Raw genomic sequence first — 18,526 nt, forward strand, 5'->3', positions numbered from 1 at the left:
AGGGCAAGTCTGCACCTCTGTACAACCCCATTGTTTACAAGTGCCATGAAGGAGAACAATGGAGACGAAGCAGTTTGACAACAACTGTAAACCAAGGCAAGTCAGACAGCAGAGCCACTTGGCTGCACCTGAAACCCCATCAGCTCCCACACCACAAATGCTCAGGCCAGAACTGCAGAGGTGTTCAATCACAAACCAGCTCACACAGAAGCTGAGGCTCCACAGCATTTAGCTGACTGATGCAAACAGAAATTTAAGCTATACAAAATCTCTATGTGACTATGAAATATTGCCATGTGAGAATTCTTCAACTAGTAGGTGACAGAGTGAGAATGCCTGATGTGAGCTACAAATGGCAATAACACAGAATACTTGAATGATCACAAGCAACATAATAATACTAGAATTAAGAATTTTTAATATTGCTTTATTTTTAATCAGATACTTACGCTACTCCGTGTGGAGCATCTGCTTGAACATAGACTTCAAAAGTAACTTTGTCTTCTTCTATAAAGCCTTTTTCAGGATCAGTAACTTCCTGTAAGACACGAATGACACAGGAACATGAGAAGTAGAACATGCAACATGACTGCAGTGAAGCATCCACTTAGACATCTCTATTTAATTTCCAAGCCTGAGCTATCAGTAATAATAAACTGAAGAAGAAAAACTGAAGAACACCAAAGCAGTTGTTTTTCAGCTTACTAGATTTTAATTCTTTTTTAGTGTCTCAATGCAGGAAACTTGTTCCTGCCTTATAAGATTTTACAGTAGTTTTTCAGTTTTCAGTGATGTAAGAGTTGGTAATCAAATGTTCTGCTTCTTCTGGACAATATTCCAAAACCTTTGCAAATGCTTAAAAAGCTCCCACAATTCAAGAGAAACCTTAGTAGTATTATTAGGGCATTAAATATACATGTACATATACACAAAGAACATGCTGAAATGCAAGCAAATTTATGTTGCTTCAGAATGTCAGTGACTATCACTTATTGATAACAAAACACAAGCACTCAGGCAGAAAATAATAATGAGGGAATATTTAAATTACAACATAAGTAAAAGCACTCTGCAAAAATCAAATTAATAGAGTAAGAAATTGAAAAGAAATCTACAACAAAGATAGAAAAAAATAACAGCTTGAGGAAAAAACCCCTTTGCCATCAGCATCTCAGTATGCAGGTATAAAACTGCTCCTACCTAGTAATAGATTAATACATGTCCAATTACTTACACTCCAGGCCATGAAGTTAGAAAAGCCCCAGTCATTCTCCTTATGAAAGAACAAGTGACTAATACGACGGCTGAATGATTTTTCATCATCCTTGTAGTTTATTATCTTGAGAACTGCTTGTGCATGACAGGACCATGACCTACAAATACAGAAGAAACACTTGAAACTCTTTCGAAACCAAGCTTTTTATAGTCGTTACATAATTTTTTTTGTTAGGAATTTTTGGTACATTACTTTCACATATCCGACTTTCTTTCCTTGTTAGATGTTAATTGTTATTGAGGGCATGAACCTCTGGGGCTTTCTGAAGCCACATTATGAACCTGGATCAGAGATTTTCTTATGGCCACAGTGTTGACAAGAAAGTGTGTCGGTGACTTGCAGGTTGGTTTAAGAAGCTGACGGCTCCCCCAGGTGAGTTAGCTGTGATCTGCCTCACTGCACATGGACAGGCCAGCTCCAAGCGCTCTTGGTGTCTACAGGGTAGGAGGTCTCAGCCTTTGGTAAGCAAAGGATGAGGAGCTTCTACTCTCCCTTCCACAAGATAAACTCCCCAGCACTAATTGTCTCAGCAGCACTTCTTCACGACCACTGGTGTTCAAAACCGCCCTACTTGTGCAAGGCAATCAGTCCGGACACAGCTCGGACAAGGTCCTGTCACTGCCTCATGCAGTGGCACTGCTTGCTCAGCTCCACCAGCTGCACCTTGGTTGGTACTTCTGAAGATCACCCTTTTTCTGTATATGCTTGGAGGTGAATCACATGTCTTGTGACCTGTTAATACACTTACAACCTTTCCTTTACATTCTGCCCTGAGCACTCGCCTCTAAATTCTAAAAACGATGAAGAAGGGCAATTTATTATCCAGAGTAAACAACAAGTTTTGTGAGATTCAGTGCCAGAATGGAGTTACCCTATTGGAAAGGACACCTGAGAGGTCTGCACTCTTCCTAGATAAGCTACAGGAATGCCCCAGAAATCTGTAGTTATATTTTAAAATTTTTCTTTTACTTACAAAAGTGGTCAAAGGTAGTCAACGTTGATTTGCATGCAGGATGCCAAGAACACACACGTGTTCAGATCCTTCTGGATGAGTGATGAACTCCACTTAAGGAGAGGACTCATGCCCTGCTCTGCCTGCACTGGTAGCAGTTACCTGTTCACACGCTTCACAGGGCAGCATTTATAGCTTGGCATGGTTAGAGAAGCTCCATTTTCATTTGAAATAAACCCAGAACGTTTTCCATGCCAAGAAAACTGTCAGTTAAGGGCTTCTCCTGCAGCAAGCATACATCTAAATTCTACCACAAACTTCTAGTCACACAAGTTGATTTTAGCTCATCCTAAAGAGGGGATTATTCTTATGCTTTGAGATTTAGAAAGGTGGGGGGGTAAAGGGCACTCAAACCCTGCAAGAATTCTTTCTTCTTGCAGAAAGTGAGGGATTTTTTTATAGATGTTTGTACTTCTTGCAACAGATTAACCAGTAACAAGTGAGGACTTGTACAATAATTAAAAGGGTCTTACGTGGAATCAGATTCAGCATTGCACTGAAGGAAGAATCCTACGCTTTTTTGGTGTGGTCTGTCCGGGTAGAGTCGTGGCATTACCATGATCTTCCATGGCAAATTCCGAACGAAGCAGGGAGGGCTGAGCACTGACTCACTCAACCTGTTGAAGCGTTCCACTGTAAACTGAAATGTTGCTTCTGATCGCCAACTTGTATCTGTAACACACACATACCACTGCTTGAAACACCTCACATTCTTCACTCCAAAATTACCAACATCATGTAACATGAGCATTATTTCATGTAGTGGAATACTGGAAGCAACAAAAACATTCCCATCCCAGAGGGACAGTGAATTACTTAATTACTGACGTCTCAATTTTTTCATTTTGAAAAACACCACAACTCCATTCAGGCAAACAAGGCACTGCAAGACACATTCCTTTTGTACATCATTTCCTTAAATGCTTCTTTAGGATTTGTTACCGCTCCAGCTTCTTCTAAAGCAGCAGGTGCAGTAAGACAGACACATCAAATGCTATACAACTAAATCACAGCCCACTCTAACTCTTCTTGTTGTGTAGCATCTCCACAGCCCAGTTTAAGTCACTTCCCTGCGTGAACCCATATGCAAAATGGAATTTCACAATCTGTTCAAAAGCCCTGTTGATGTCATGTCACCACTTAGTTGGTTTTGGCTTGCAATAGTATATTTTAAAACAGATTAATGCCATAGGTTGGTTGTTGGATTTTTATAAAATTGTATTAAGTTTGCTGAAAATCGGCTCAAGAGTAGGATCCTGTTTTGTGCTGCGCAAAGACTTCAGAGATTTTTAGTGGTCTAGGACTCAATTAAATGAGAATATTTTTTTTCAAAGAGCTTATTTTGACACACACAATTGAAGTAATTTTGCCTTCTTCCCACATACCCAGTTCTTCACCTACCACAATCTGTTCTGCTTCTGCAGTACACAGCTTTAACAGGGTGCTGGAGACTGCGACCGCTTCAGCAAGGCGCAAGGCCAGGCTCTCTTTACTGTGACACGCCTCATATTGCACTCAGGGAGAGGAAGCCTGCAACTTATCCCAACAACTCGGCAGGGATGCACAAGACACTCCCCCGGAATGCACACGACACTCCCACTCCATGGTCCCAGTCTGACACCGGTGTAACGTGGAATCCTCCTGGCTCTAAGGAGGTTGGACTAGCACACAGGGCAGCAGGCAGCACCCATGGTCACCCTGCTGCTCTCACTGCACCCACGGGGGATGCACAACTGAAGGTGTGTCACATGTGCACCAAATCAAAGAGCACTGAAGGACAACACCACTGAGCCAGAAGTCAGAGTGTGAACTGTGACAAGGCACACGGTACAACAAATGTGTTCCTGCCATACACAGACAGCAGTCATTTACTCAGCTTGGCAGAGCACCAGACACAGCACTGAATCATTTTTCCAAAATACAGGTGAATCCTGATTGCTACCTTACTTAAAAAATGGAACACTTGATTACAACATGCAACAGGGTAAAAATTATACATTTCATACAGAAAATTACCAAGTTTTAGCCACAACTGCCAGAGAGCTATGACAGATTTCATTCTTCTCCCTTGTGAATCAGTTTTCAAGCAGTTGTCCTACTCCTGAACGGCAACACAGAATATTTTTTTGTATATGGTCTGACAGCCCTAAGCATTCCAATTATCTCATGACGGTACTACAGCCCAAATCTGCTTCCTGTCCCCTCCACTCCTGCAAAGACCTTCGTGTTGCCCTGTGCTGTCAGCTTCCTCAGTAACACAAGAGTTCAAAGGATTACTTTCTCCTTTTTCCTTGCCTGGAAGTGCAGCTAACTAGCAGTCTGTCACCTACTTTAAAAATGCTCTCTTCCCAGTTTCACTACTCACTGCCCGTTGACAGAGTGAAGAGCTGATCTTCTACACCCAAGAACCTGACAGGCTGCAGACAGAGGAGCTCTAACTTCATTTGCAGCCAGGATAAAACAAATCTGTAACACACTTAACAATTTAAAATCAGTCTTGTATCACACGTGTATCTCAAACCAACTTGAGGCCACCTCCCTACTCACAATCATGATAGCTGTGCTTCTGGGCTCAGTTTGAGCTTCCAAAAAACGAGCCAAGTTTGCTTTCTGCCTCCTTTGATGCAGCTTTCAAAGCACTTCAGCACAAGGATGCAGCAGTGCTGCTACAGTGTCAGCTAAAAAATGCAGCCCACGCAGCATCTGCAGATGCTTTGGAGAAAGTTTGCCTGTATTTCTTGATTTCTTTTCAGGAAAGCCTGTGCATGAGAGCTCACCAGGGAATGGGAACTCTTCTCTGTAAAATATTTGAGCAAGCACTAGTAACTGCTCCATAAAAATGTAGTCTTGTAACATAGGTCAAACCTAAAATAGAAGTTTCTTTAAAAATAACAATCTTCCTTTCCTTCCAGTAAGCCTATTTTTTCTTAGGAAGTATAATGGATTAAAGGACGAATTTTATTAGAAAAAGAAGTTTACATAGCAAACGTGAAAATTATTTTGAGTACATCAATAAATAAAGCCTTTTTTTGCCATCATGAACATGTCCTCCAGATGCCAGTTAAAGACTGCAACTGGCAGCAGGATAATTTAGTAGTGACTGGCAAGTGAGACTTTTATAAATCCCAGAACTACAAATTGAACACAAGGTTAAAAGGACTGATCCAGCTGACAATACTTGGAGAAATTACATGCAATGGACTGTCTTTGCTATGTGGAAAACATTTTTTCATTGATGTGATGAATGTCACATTCAGCATCTTCACAGAAGAAAGATCCTTCAAATCAGAGATCCAAATACTGAATAGGATCCATTTTAAGGCTGAAACACATATTTAAATGTTGTTACCTTTGGGAAAAGCAGTTTTCTTTATTCTCTTAGTAAGTGTTGCTACCTTGAAAGTGCACTGGAGTTATTAAAATATTCTGAACTTGAATTATTAATGGAAAAACTGGCTGAATATTCTATGAATATTTTAATAATGATCCAAATACAGCATGCAATACCAGCATATGGCTAAGACCGATGCTTCTGAAAGCCTTCTTGCCTCTGCAATTCTTCACAAAAATGAGACTTCAGGAGGTAATGGCAAAGCTATGATTTTATGTTCAGCTAGGGACCTTCTGTTTGAACTTTAACTTCTAAGAGAATTTACTCTATGTGTTGCTTTGAATACTGATGCACTTGCAAACAAGTTTTGATCAGAGCCTTGTTTTTATTACTTTTTATTTTATTTGCAAAGGCTGCTATTCCGGCTTTTTAAGTCTGGTTCATTTAAGTCCTTCTCCATACAAAGTACAGCACAACCCTTCAGCTGGTTCTTTTTACTTGCTAAGACTTCACACAGAGCAGCAACAGGTACTGGTCACAGCGCTTGAGAGAACACAGCCTTATCTGAAAGTCCTGCTGGTGGTCCACTGCTGCTCCCGTTCCCTGTGCCTCACAATGCCTGCAGCCTGTTGCCTAGCAAAGGGGATGAGAGCTGCACTTTTTTTTCCCCAATCTTATCAGTCATTTCTTTATGTGGTAAGCAGGAAGAACAAAATCAGCTCAAAAGTTTCTTGAACTCAGAAAAACACCAGAAAGCCGATTTCTATGACCCAGCTGGAAGCATCAACCTTTCATCTTACTGTTCACCTCTCTCACAGGAACCATTAAACTCATTAATTTCGCTTAAGAGGTATCTAAATTCTCCTCATGCATTCTGTATCAGCTCAGATTGATGCCCCTTTCTATGGGTAACAGCAAAGAAAACTGCATGTTTATCAAAGAAGGCCATATCTCCCATTTTCCCTTTCTTTGGAATCTCTGAGCTGTCCATTACCCATGCACATCATACTGCAAACCAGGTTAGCAAGAGACAAACAGCAAGAGAACAATTGCACTGATGTGTAAATAATGCAACAGCAAGCAATTAATCTGATTTACAAGACTTGGAAACGAGGCATCATCCACTTACATGATGCAAGTCTTCAGGAATGTTTTTGCAACTCTAACATTTTGCAATAACACTCTTCTCTATCTGTGTCAATGCACAGCTGTAGCAGCACCAACATGTAGCCAGACACTCCTTATTCAAATATGATAATGAGGAACTATTAAGAGTATTGCTTAATAATCACACTTGATCCCTGAAGGATGTCCAACTACACCCTGAGCCCAAGCTCCTGACCATGCTGGAAGTCTATAAAGGCATGAGAAGCTTTCATAAACCTTCTGTCAAATGCCTTCAGATACTTCTCCCTAGTGCAACACCTTCAATACCCAGTTCTGAGAGGAGTCAAACAGCTGGGAATTCACACAAACAGGTTCACAGCATTTTTTGGCTAAAGGGTCAATGTTATTCTGAACAAAGAGGTGAATATCTGTTTACTTGCCAGCCCTGATATAGCCTGGCTTTCATCAGCTATTCCTGCAGTTTAAGTCCCTATTTTGGCTAATTTGTGCAAGTATATACAGACCAACTAGGGGACAAATTATTTTTCTAATTCACCAATGTGTTATGTACTGGTTGTATCAACAGCAAACACTATCTGTCTTTCTATATCCCTACCAAAAACAGAGCTTAAACAGATCTGTTCTAGCCAGTTGGTGTCAACCCTTGTGGTCTTCTCTTGCCATCCTCTAAATACCATGGCCTCACAGACATTTAACATATTTTATAACAGCTTTTCATAAAAAAAGACTCTGAGCAATAAATCAAAACCCTCTGAATGAGATTAGGTAATCACACAAATAAAATTCATAGGCTAAGCAGACTACATTTTTCTTACATTGCAAGAATCTGGTCATAGAAAACTTTATCTTTGCTAATGATAGAGAGGTGATTCAACCATAAGATGCTTTTGTTATGAATTTAAACCCTATTCTTCTTCACTATTTTTTATCAATATTTTATGTTCCTTGAACACATGAAAGTAAGCACTTTTTGACCTTTAATCTCGAACTCTCATTTTTCTGGGAAAAAAAAAGTCACTCAAAATTTTTGCACAAATCTAACTAAATGTTTAAGCCTAGTCCTAAATGTACTCTCACAAGGTATCATGGAATATGGAACAAATCCCACTCATATGATGTTCCTTTCTCCCAACTCAATTTTACTCCATTCTTCAAAATGAGCAATCCCTGCCCATATCCTTTCCTAGGAAAAGTAGTATCACTGCACATTTTCCTCACTAAACATAACAGATTTAGAAACTTGTTACCTTTTTTTAAATATACCCAGAGTTATAATTATTTGATCTTCTGCAACAAACTGTTCACCTTTATTTTAATTTAATGGACCAAGAAAAAGATTTCAAAAACACATGTCCCCTTTTATTAACAGGACATTAGTACATAATTTTTCCTTTGCTTTTGCAAGTAAAATTAGGTGTCAGAACTGACAACAAAAGATGTTCATCAACAGAATAGTTACCACTGACTTACCACACAAAGACAAAACCAGATCACAGCTGCCACCTGACAAAAGAGCAGGACAGATAAGGATTCTAAACACCCTGAAGGAATTGCATAACTGATAAAATTACTATTCAGCAAAGCCCAGCTGCAGCACCTTTAAAGGGCTGTATCACAAAACATAACAATGGACAGTAGCACTTTCAGCAATTTTTAAATGAGTATCTAGAAAGCACAAGAAAAAAATCGCAAGCCTTCAGAAGTCTAATCCTATTGTACAGCTATGTCAATAGGATTCCTACACAGAAAACCAGCAGCCATAACTACACAGGGATTCATTTTTTTAATGAGCTGCAGATCACAGGACATAGGTAAGAGATGGACTATTTTCTCCTCAAAATCATAAAACTAAAGAAGCCAAACCAACCGTGTGTTTATCAAATATTTACTTACCATCTTCCATGTCTTCCTCAGTGTTGTTATGTCCGTCAGCCATTGCTACATTCCCATTAATGACAGGATTTTGAGTAATTCTTGGAGGATCATCTGTATCTCCAGCTAAGACAGAAAAAAATATACAAAAATTAAACATGTAATTAATAATCAGAAATTTACTTTTTTTGTCTCAGGTAGTGTTTATGAGACAGATGAATAGTGCACACTTGCACAGAACAGTATTTAATTAAGTTATTGCTCAACAGTTGTACTGGTATGTGTCTAACAAAAATTCCCCATATAGGTGAATATTTATGGACAAAAAAAAAGTCCACATTAATGTGGAATACAGATACAAAGAACATAAACTGACTTTTAAGTTTACAGATTGCCTTGAAATCTGTATTTCATAATCAAATCGCATTATATAAGAACTTTTTCTTTAATTTTTCTTGCATTCTTAGAATGCAATAAATTTTTACACAAGTTCAAGTTTCTAATAGCAGACTTTCTAAACTAACAAGTTACTTTAAGACTTCTTCAGTGTTACTGTTTTTTTAAGAAAAAACCTGAACCTCTAATCAAATGTAATGGTAAGATTTAAATCTTGGGGAAAATTGGAAAAGAAATCTTATAGGATTAAGGAACATTTTAGATATAACATTTTCCAGTTTCTTGCCATCACTGCCATTAAGTTTTGCTCCAGTGACCATTATATATGTAAATGCCACTAAACTAAGAGATATGAGACAACTTGACAAACTGAAATCCCACTATTTCTAAGTTGCACTGCCTTGACTGAACAAGAACCTTCCTGATTCCTCCAACAACTGAACAACACATCCTTCCATTGCTTCCACACCAAAAGCCAGTGGACAGTTTCAGCATGATTCCAGAAAAGTGGATATATTCTTGGATAAACGAAACTGGCTTGTATTATCAAACTGTAAAACCTGTAAGCCCTTGCAACCATCTCAAGGACAAGCACCACTTAAAAGACACTCTAATTTAAAAGGTCTGATGAGTTTCCCATTGCTGTATAAGTCATGCTATTAACTTACATATCTATTACCCCTCAAAAGCCCCAAGGTCACTGATTTGTGTAACCAGGAGCAGTTTTATACCCAAAAGCTACACACAAGTTACTGACCGCCAGCACTGCTGGGGATGCAGGTAACCTCTGCCACAGGATGGAAACCGTTCCCAAGGGACACAGCACGATCCCAGCTCCAGCACAGCAGCCTGGCCGTGCCCTCGCCCGTCAGCACCCTGGACAGAGCTGCCCTCGCCACCGGCCCTGCCGAGCTCCCAGGCGGCTCCGTGCTCCACACGGGCACGCAGGGATGCCTAGGGACGGGGTGCCCACGGACCGGGGTGCCAGGCTGTTTGCAACAACTGCCAACCAGCCTGGACACTTGCCTTCTTACCAGACCGAGTAGAAGAGACAAACACAAAAGAGGGCAAAAGAGACAAACACAAGCGACAACAGGAATCTCTGTGTGATCGTCTCCCAAGTCTTTTAAAAGCCAGCGAGCTCCCACCAAAGGCAGGCTAAGCCACGGGAGAAGTGCAGCAGCATCAGTCACCGGGAGCTTCGGAGCGCTCCCTCTCCTCAGAGCACACCATGCTTCTGCAGCCTCATTCCAATTCCCAGCACACAGGAAGATACTTTCACACCCGGCACTTCTATTCTGATTGTTTACTCTCCTAGTAAATCCACACAAGTAGTAAGCTCTGCCCTCGGCACGACAGAAACAGCTCAGGTTAGAGATTTGCTCCTGGATTAGAGCTATGCTAGATCACAAACTTAATGCTCACCCACGGCTTTTGGACACTTGTTAGGGTGCAGCAGATCTCACTGAGGTACCAGTGAAAGGGGTGCTGTGAAACACACACTGCAGCAGTTAACACATGTACTTTTCTAAATTCTCAGCTTTAGAACAAAAGCAAAATCAAGTATGACTTGAAATGTTGGCTTTGTAAGAAAAAGGTTTACAGAAAATTGGCTTGGGTGTGGTGGAGCCTCAGGGGCCCCCTCAGCAGCAATTGGCACTGGCAATGCTGCAGTAGAACAGCAAGTTAAAGATTTACTACAACAAAATTATGGGGGTCAGGTTTGAACTCCTGCAACTTAAGAGCAGGAAAAATGACAAAAATCAAGAGTGAGAAGGAAAGATCTCAAATTTCATTTCAACATCCTGCCTTCCCCCCAGCTTTTTTAACCTTTTAACAGCACGTGCTGGTCTAAACAGAAAGCTGTCCTCTGGGCCACTGCATTCAAGAAGCATACAGCACATTCTCAAAATGCAACAATTGTTTACACTAAATTAATACTAATTTTTAAAATAGTACTATTATAGTACTATTTTTAAAAATATTTTAAAAATATTTTTCTTCCTAAAGTTATCATCAGTGCAACTTAGTATCTGGAAAGAAACTGAAGCAAACACCTGAGGAATAGTTCTATTCTTCACTAAAAGCATATCCGATGTTACTTTTAAACAGGGAATAAAAATATTGACCCCATGTTTCATAGGGAAAGAACTGTCCTTAACTAAGAAAATAAAATGATTTTTATGAGACACTGCTCTACATTCTCCAAAAGTATGAGTTAGAGATCATAGCAACGGCAATCAACTTAAACAGAGACAGCTTCTGAGAGATACTGTTTAGTGATAAGACAAATGAACCATGATGAATGTCCCTGCTGCTTCTTCTGACATAGATGGACACAAAGTTTGTGATACAGCTTTCAGATATGGAAACGAGATAACACCAGTCAATGTTTTTTGCTGCTGTGAACAAAGGAAACTTTTTAACTGCTAATAAAAGTCAAATAATCCTTTACACAAACAAAATGCAATCCCTCTTCAACAGATGTACTACCAAGCAGCATAACAAAATACATTTTCTGGTAGAGCACTGAAAACAAGTAATTTGTGTTTTTCTCTCTTAAGAGCTCATAGGAAAGAATTGTAAAATCATACCAAGGTTTAATTAAGAAACATGTTTTCCCTTGCCTCAAGCAGAAGCAATGCCAAAGACTTATTCAAATTATACATTACAGGATTAGGAAAAAGAAAAAATACCTGTCCACACTGGCCAGGAAAACCTTCCTACCAAACATACTACTTAATACACTGCTGTCTTTAATGCAGCTTAAACCACAGTGTGTCAACATCACTCCAGTCATGTCACCGTCCAATTCCACATCAGAATACCTAGTTTTAATATCCCTGGAATAAATTTGAGATGCAGTCTATGAATCAACTGAAAGTTAATATAAACCACATTAATTAAGGAAGTATCACAACAAAGTGGCTTTAAGAATAGGAAATGTTTTTAACTCTTTAAATACATTACTGCAATATTCAATGCATACAGCTTTCAGCAGCAAAATTGTAGACATTGTAAAAGACTGTTTGGTATGCAATTCTTTTTCACCTCCTCAAAATGCAACACATAAACCTCTGTAAATAATCTTTTGTTACAAAAAGGAATGCAAGGCAACACGAAAAACAGTGATGACAATTTCTTCTGCAACATTTAACATCACAGACCTTTTTCTCTCTGCCCATGGAACTGTGTTACAAATGAAAAATATATCTTGAAGAGTTTACAGGGGGTCTCTGAGTTTGGAGGCTAAGACAACTTCCAAGAAGAGACATTTCAGGTATTAGTGAGTTTGTGCACAAAAAAGAGCTTTCACTTAGTTACTGAAAGATCATGAATGCTGAAATAAGTCTAAACACTGAGATATGCAACTGGAACAAAACTGAAGTGTGACTCCACAGTTTGGGAAGCTGGTAAGAAGTGTCAGTCATCTTACACAAACAAATTACTGGATCATATATAAGTGACTCTGCAGGTGCACACTTCTCATCACTCATTGACTAAGTCTGTCACTGAAGTGCTGAGATGAAAGCCTGAAAGCAAAATGGTTGTGGCAATTGCTGCAGGGGAAAGAGGGAGAGAGAAGGAAAAAAACCCAACTAAGTTCTCTGAAACTATAAAATTGTCATATAATGACAGACCCTACAGAAAGTATATATATGAAAAAAACCCTGCTTGTTATGGACTATGAGCTCAGTATTATCATATTGAAATACTCACACTATTAAGCAATCAGAATTAAAACAGCATCACTGATTTTTTTAACTGTATTCAAAAACAAAAGAAGCTTTTCTGATGGATTCAGCCTTTTTAATAATATGAACTCAAACATCACAGTAAGATACATTGCTCTGTTGTTCTACTGTTCACAGCAATTCAAATTTACAAGGAAGGAATCTCAGTTTGCCATACTTTTTTCCTACTGATGAGAAAGTGGAAAAACTTTTGTCAAGTTCATGTGGCTTCTGGCATAACTTAAATGCAGTTCTAAGACAGGAGCAGTGCAGAGTGCTCTGTCCCTAAGCTGCAGGACACGTTGCTCAGTATAAACACGTGTTTGCAGTCACATGTGGCCAAAAGCTACAGAATGACTCCACAAGCGCAGCAATTCCACTACAGCAGAAACTGCCTCTATTTAACAATGATGACAGCAAGCTCTAACTTTAACTAAGCTTTCAGTCATGACTCACATCACAGCCATAGTCAAAGTCTGAAAGCTTATCCATAATGTTTGTCATTAGCTTTTGGAGCTGGCAGCCACAGAGGAGAAACTGAAGCAGTCTCAGTAGCAGGTTATGAAACATTTGTTTCCTTTTGAGGTTAAGGAGACCACAGTGGAGTAATAGTGATACTAAAAACTTGGTTACAGTTATCACACACATCCGCCTCACGCTGGAAATCACTGGGACTGAGGGCTTTTACAGTCCCTGTGCACAGCTTGCACAGCTCCCCAAGCAGCAGTGCCACAGCAATCCCAAAATGTGCAGGCAGTTGTACCAAGGGCAGCATCAGCAGCCTGAAGGGAGTCCGTCATTCACTGCTAGCAGCAGCTTGAAGAATACCATGAACTTTCACATCCAGGGTCTTGCTTTTAGTGGGGAAAAGCAGAAAACAACACTACTTTCTCCTCTTCTGCTGGACTAAATGGACATTCCAGAATTAAAGCCTTCATAAAGTTTTTAAAGGGCATTTTTCTTTTAAAATATAAATACCACACTATATACAGATATGATAAAGGGGTGTGTGTGAATTCCAGTGAATGAGTGAACCTGCAGTAAACACTGGGAAAAGGACTTACTGAGCAAAATTATCAGGTGGCAGGAGATAAGAATAAACTCAGAGAATGCAAATGAGCAAAATCCATGCTATAGCAGTCATCCTACATCAGCATCAAGGATACCCACTGCATGCCTAACACACAGTCCAGGTCTAGCTTTGCATCTCAGTGTCACGACTCAAAGATGTCACACCCCCTCAGGGCACCCCAGCACAGCCATGGTCCTCTGCACTCACTACAGAACATCACTTCTATTGTGGAACAAACCATAATCTCTTCAAACATTTTTTAAATTATTATTTTAAAATATATCAATATTTTAAATAAATCAACATCTAAAAGTTTATTTCAGTGCATAGTTTAAAATACCAGCCGAACATGGATAACAGCACACAAATAAAAAAAAAAATTAAGAAATCATCTCTACTAGAAATCATAATAAATAAACATTCTGTGATTTCAAGTGCTATAATAAATACCACCTCTTCAACCACCAAATTGATCCTTGCTATTGGGCAGCATATCAAAATACATAATTGAGACATTCCTAAAGCACGCAGTAAATGCCACACTTTCCAAAGCAGCTACCGAACTGTGGTGGTCCAAAGAGGACACTCAAAAGACTCAAATAGAAAGCAAGAAAATTGCTTTTTGAAAGCAAACAAGAAAGTTTGAAAAATGTGAAGAAGATGATGAACAAATGCCTGCCTTAAGTTGGAAGTAACAATGCCAACAGATTACTTCACAACTCTGGAGCACAGACTGCCCGGACCATGCCTGTAAGGGGGCTGCAGGCACTCCCATGGAACTGTTCTTTATATGGCTGTAACAGCTCACAGGAAAACTTTGGGCTCCAGTAGTTTGCTTCTCCCGAAGTCTGGAAACCATTGCTCTGAAAGCCAGATGAATAGAGTGGCTCCCAGGAGGGCAGGGTTTAAAAAGAACAATCAAAATCCAAACAAACAAAATACCAAATAGCCAGACCAAAAAATAAAACCAAAACAACCACAAATGCCAAAATTAGCCAAACAAGCTCCCAACTCCATGATCTGAATGGAATTAATTTTCAGAAGTCAATCTTTGAACTACTAGAAGTGTTCAGAGCTAAAATTTCCCCTCACTTACTCTGAAAGAACTCAGCTTTCCCAAAGTAAGAGAAACTATTTGGCCCCTAATCCCTACCTGCAGTTAGAATACAAACACCACTTACTGCACAAAGGGACTCAAGAGAAAGGGAATTAAATGAAAAGCATTCCACACAGTTTCATTTTTACAAGACAGTCCTAAGTTGCTACAACGAAAAATCTGAAGAGGAATCAAGCAATTTCTGTACTGTGACTGCCTTTGAAAAGGTATCCAAAAATAAAGCAATTCACCTAAAACATTTCAAACGCATCAAACAGTAACAGAGATTGAGCTTAGTTTGGCCAGAAGAATGGAAGGAGGGAAAAGGGAAGTACACAAACCCCCATGATCCTATGGATCAAGATGTAGATAACTGCTGACATGAAAGTTTCCATTACTTGTAAATATTATGTCATTTGTCTTAGTTAAAAGTTAATTCTCCCATTAGCAAAAGTGGGGAAAATTTGCTTTGGTTTCATTTATTATTTTTCTTTTTTCATGGTTCATTACTTGATCCAGTGCCAAAAGGTGTATCTAGAAATGCATGTACCTTAACAAGAAAGTGATGAAGGACAATGACTAAGTCTTAAGGGGGAAAAGCTTCTAGAGAAGTATCAGGAGGCAGAGCCAAGCTTACAGACTAAGGGAAAAAGGTATTAGGGGCATAGGAAATGAGGGGACTTCCAGCTAGGGAAACAAGGTTTAAAGATCTTCAGTCCTTTCAAAATTTGATTTTTTACATTTAGAAAGAAAGGAGAAAGACATTTATTTTCTAAAGAGCTAGCCAATGTTAAATCTTAAAAAAAAAAAAAAAAAAAAAGAAGCAATATTATATGGAAGTCTCTTGCTCTCTAATTGTCATCTGAAACAAGTAATTATTGCATTATTGACTGGGAATTGCAATTCTCCCACAGAAGATGATGTTACACAAGACAGCAAATGAAGAACTGGGATGGGACAACTTCCTGGAAGCAGACTCATCTCTGCCATGCCCACAGAATATGTAGCAATGACTAGACAGACAGTAACAACACTGCAGCCACCACTCATTATTACACTGATCAATCATTATGTTGCTGCTGCCTCGCATTCCCATCACTGGGTCTGCCTGGCCAAAGAGGACATTTTGACAAAGCCCAGGATGGCCAGACTGGTTTCTAACTGTGCCAATGTAACTAGTGAATGGGAACAAAACTGTATTAATAGATTACAGGATTGTTCTATTCTCAGATAAAGCAGTTAGACTCTGAGAAGCCCCTGAACAACATGCAAAAACAATACCAGTCTGTAAGGTAAATAGTATCAGTAGTGTCATCCCAATGATACAGTTATATGGGAAAATAAATGGGAGGTACAATGTAACTTTGTGGACAGAAAAATAGCTGAGAACAAATAGCCTACCCAGAACCTGCTCTATAACTAAGAAGTTTGCTATAGCAACTCATTTATCTGCTGATCTTCAAAGACAGGAGCAGTCTGATGGCACTTTACAAAATGAAACTCTTAAAATGTTTAAAAATGTTATTAACTTCCTACTGACACATAAAAAGCATTTAGGGTATTATCAATACAACTACTCAGTGGACTTCAGGCTGCCATTGAAGAAGTCACCCCAAAAATTTACTGATACCAAGAGTGATTAAATTACCTGCTTTCAGCAGTTTAACCCTTTGCTTTATGAATAATTCAGTGTCAGATGAAAGACTGTGTGAACCAGTGTTCAGTTTGGACACTAACAACACACCCATAATTACTGAGCAAAATTACAACTCTATGCTCTTGGTGAAGAGTGTGTATAGGCAGCGTTCACATTTCAAGGGATCTTTCACAATCTTTTTAAGCCCCAGGTGTTTAATAACTGGGGTAGACAGCAGCATTGGCATGAGTTTTTCTTCAGTACAGTCAAATTATTTAGCAGAAGATACCAACCTGCCTGTCTCATTGTCCTGGCTTTATGCATTGTACAGTGTCACAACCTCTTGGCAGTCATCAGGATAAGAGAAGGTCTGCTGAAAAATCTTCCGTAGTTCCTTTTCTTAGTCTGAAGAGCTTTTTAGCTCAGGCTATGCTTCTAGAACACTATCAGATCAGGAAGAAAGGCAGGAAGACTGCTTCTGGCTACCCTGTAATACTCAAAAAACAGTAACTAGAACAGTTGACAAGATAAATTATTTTCTTCCATGATCAGGAAAGGCCAAAACATCAGAAGTGTCATGACCTATTATGGCAGCAGCTCCTGGACTTGCACTATCTTCTCCTTGCTGTATCTAGAGCAGCAAGGCTACAGAAGCAACTACCCCAACTTGTCACGTCCTGTCTCTGCACATTCCAGAGATGGCAGTGTGATTACATCTCTTGCTGCAGGTCGGGCACTCGGTCCCAACCTACAGAACACACCCTGAACAATATGTTTTTCCAGTATCACACCCCTCTTTATGTTTTACTGCTCTACTAAGTAATAACCTTCTCTACTGCAACAACAAAGGCTACCATCTGTGGCATCACTGGAGAGGCTGCAAAATTACTCACAGAAAAAATGAAGTTCTGAAAGAGAGAAGAAAAGGATGCACCCTCAGCTGGAGCCAGAGCAGTCCAAGGGCCACAGAGTATTTACATTTGTGTGACACTATACCCAGCATGCTACAACACTGTGGTCATGTTCTTGGTGTGTTTAAGACAGACAATTAAAAAGCAATTAAAATGAGTATATTTGGATAATAATATAAGCACATTATGTAATTAGTGATTCTGCTCCCTTTAGCACCTCCCTCTTTCCTAGTGGAAGTGCAGAAAAGCACATACCTCCACCACCTGGACCAGCACAGCTTTTATTACTCAAATACATAAATTTTTCAGAACTCACTTCTCTATAATTTTGGATGAGTGCAACACACATTCTCAGAGAGTCTTGGGGTACATCTATTTAACTAAATACAATAACTGAACACTCACCACATGCTTAAGCAGCAAAAAGGTTTTGCACATTTACCAGTAGCATAAAACATTGCCTTACATGGGTATGATCACACACACCACTTGCCCAAACCAGCTCTGAAGGTACACTGCTTCTGCGCAGTAACTTTGCTACAGAGTCAAAGTATTATTCATCACTATTTCAGATTCTGTAACTCTGTTTTGAGACCAGGTTCATCCTTACAGCAAATGCTAATTGCACTGCTCACGCCTGTACTCAGCCTTGAAGCACGTTGAGTTTTGCTCACATTAGCAGTAGCACAGAAAAGTAGCTTGAATGTATTTTCCTTATAGTGACGTTATTTTTAAACTGTTGAAACACTCTTGATCTGTCCATGTTGGAGTTTAAAAGCAAAATTAATTTCCTAGTAGAGAATAACACTGGAAAATGCAATATGGATTTGCACTGGAATTAATTTTATAGGCACTAGGAGCAAAAAATATAAATCACCTACTTTAGTCCCATCTTCTAATTTATCTTTTAACAGAAAAGATCACTCCAAGCCACAGAAACTGTGCAATGTGCCCAAACCCTCACAATGAGGGATCTAACATCTCCAGCACTTAAAATACTTAACACAACAGTACTGTTATTTTCAGTAATGCTTTTAAAGGTCTTCCTTTATTATTGGAGAT

The 18,526-nt window shown here is 39.4% G+C and overlaps 1 protein-coding gene across 2 annotated transcripts in view; it reads right to left on the bottom strand.

The window, feature by feature from the left end:
- The window catches only part of USP7 (ubiquitin specific peptidase 7), a 70,803-nt gene that overhangs the window by 31,511 nt on the left and 20,766 nt on the right, over positions 1-18,526 (bottom strand). The window contains exons 2-6 of one of the 2 annotated variants that reach the window (XM_053991780.1): positions 8,641-8,745; positions 8,218-8,250; positions 2,762-2,960; positions 1,235-1,373; positions 450-538 (exon numbers count right to left, since the gene is read on the bottom strand). In XM_053991780.1, the coding sequence (XP_053847755.1) occupies positions 450-538; positions 1,235-1,373; positions 2,762-2,960; positions 8,218-8,250; positions 8,641-8,745 (565 nt within the window). The remainder of the gene's footprint in view (positions 1-449; positions 539-1,234; positions 1,374-2,761; positions 2,961-8,217; positions 8,251-8,640; positions 8,746-18,526) is intronic. The other variant, XM_053991781.1, reaches the window with a different exon arrangement.

The sequence above is a fragment of the Vidua macroura genome, chromosome 16 (genome assembly GCF_024509145.1).
Source record: "Vidua macroura isolate BioBank_ID:100142 chromosome 16, ASM2450914v1, whole genome shotgun sequence".
Taxonomy (NCBI): Eukaryota; Metazoa; Chordata; class Aves; order Passeriformes; family Viduidae; genus Vidua; species Vidua macroura.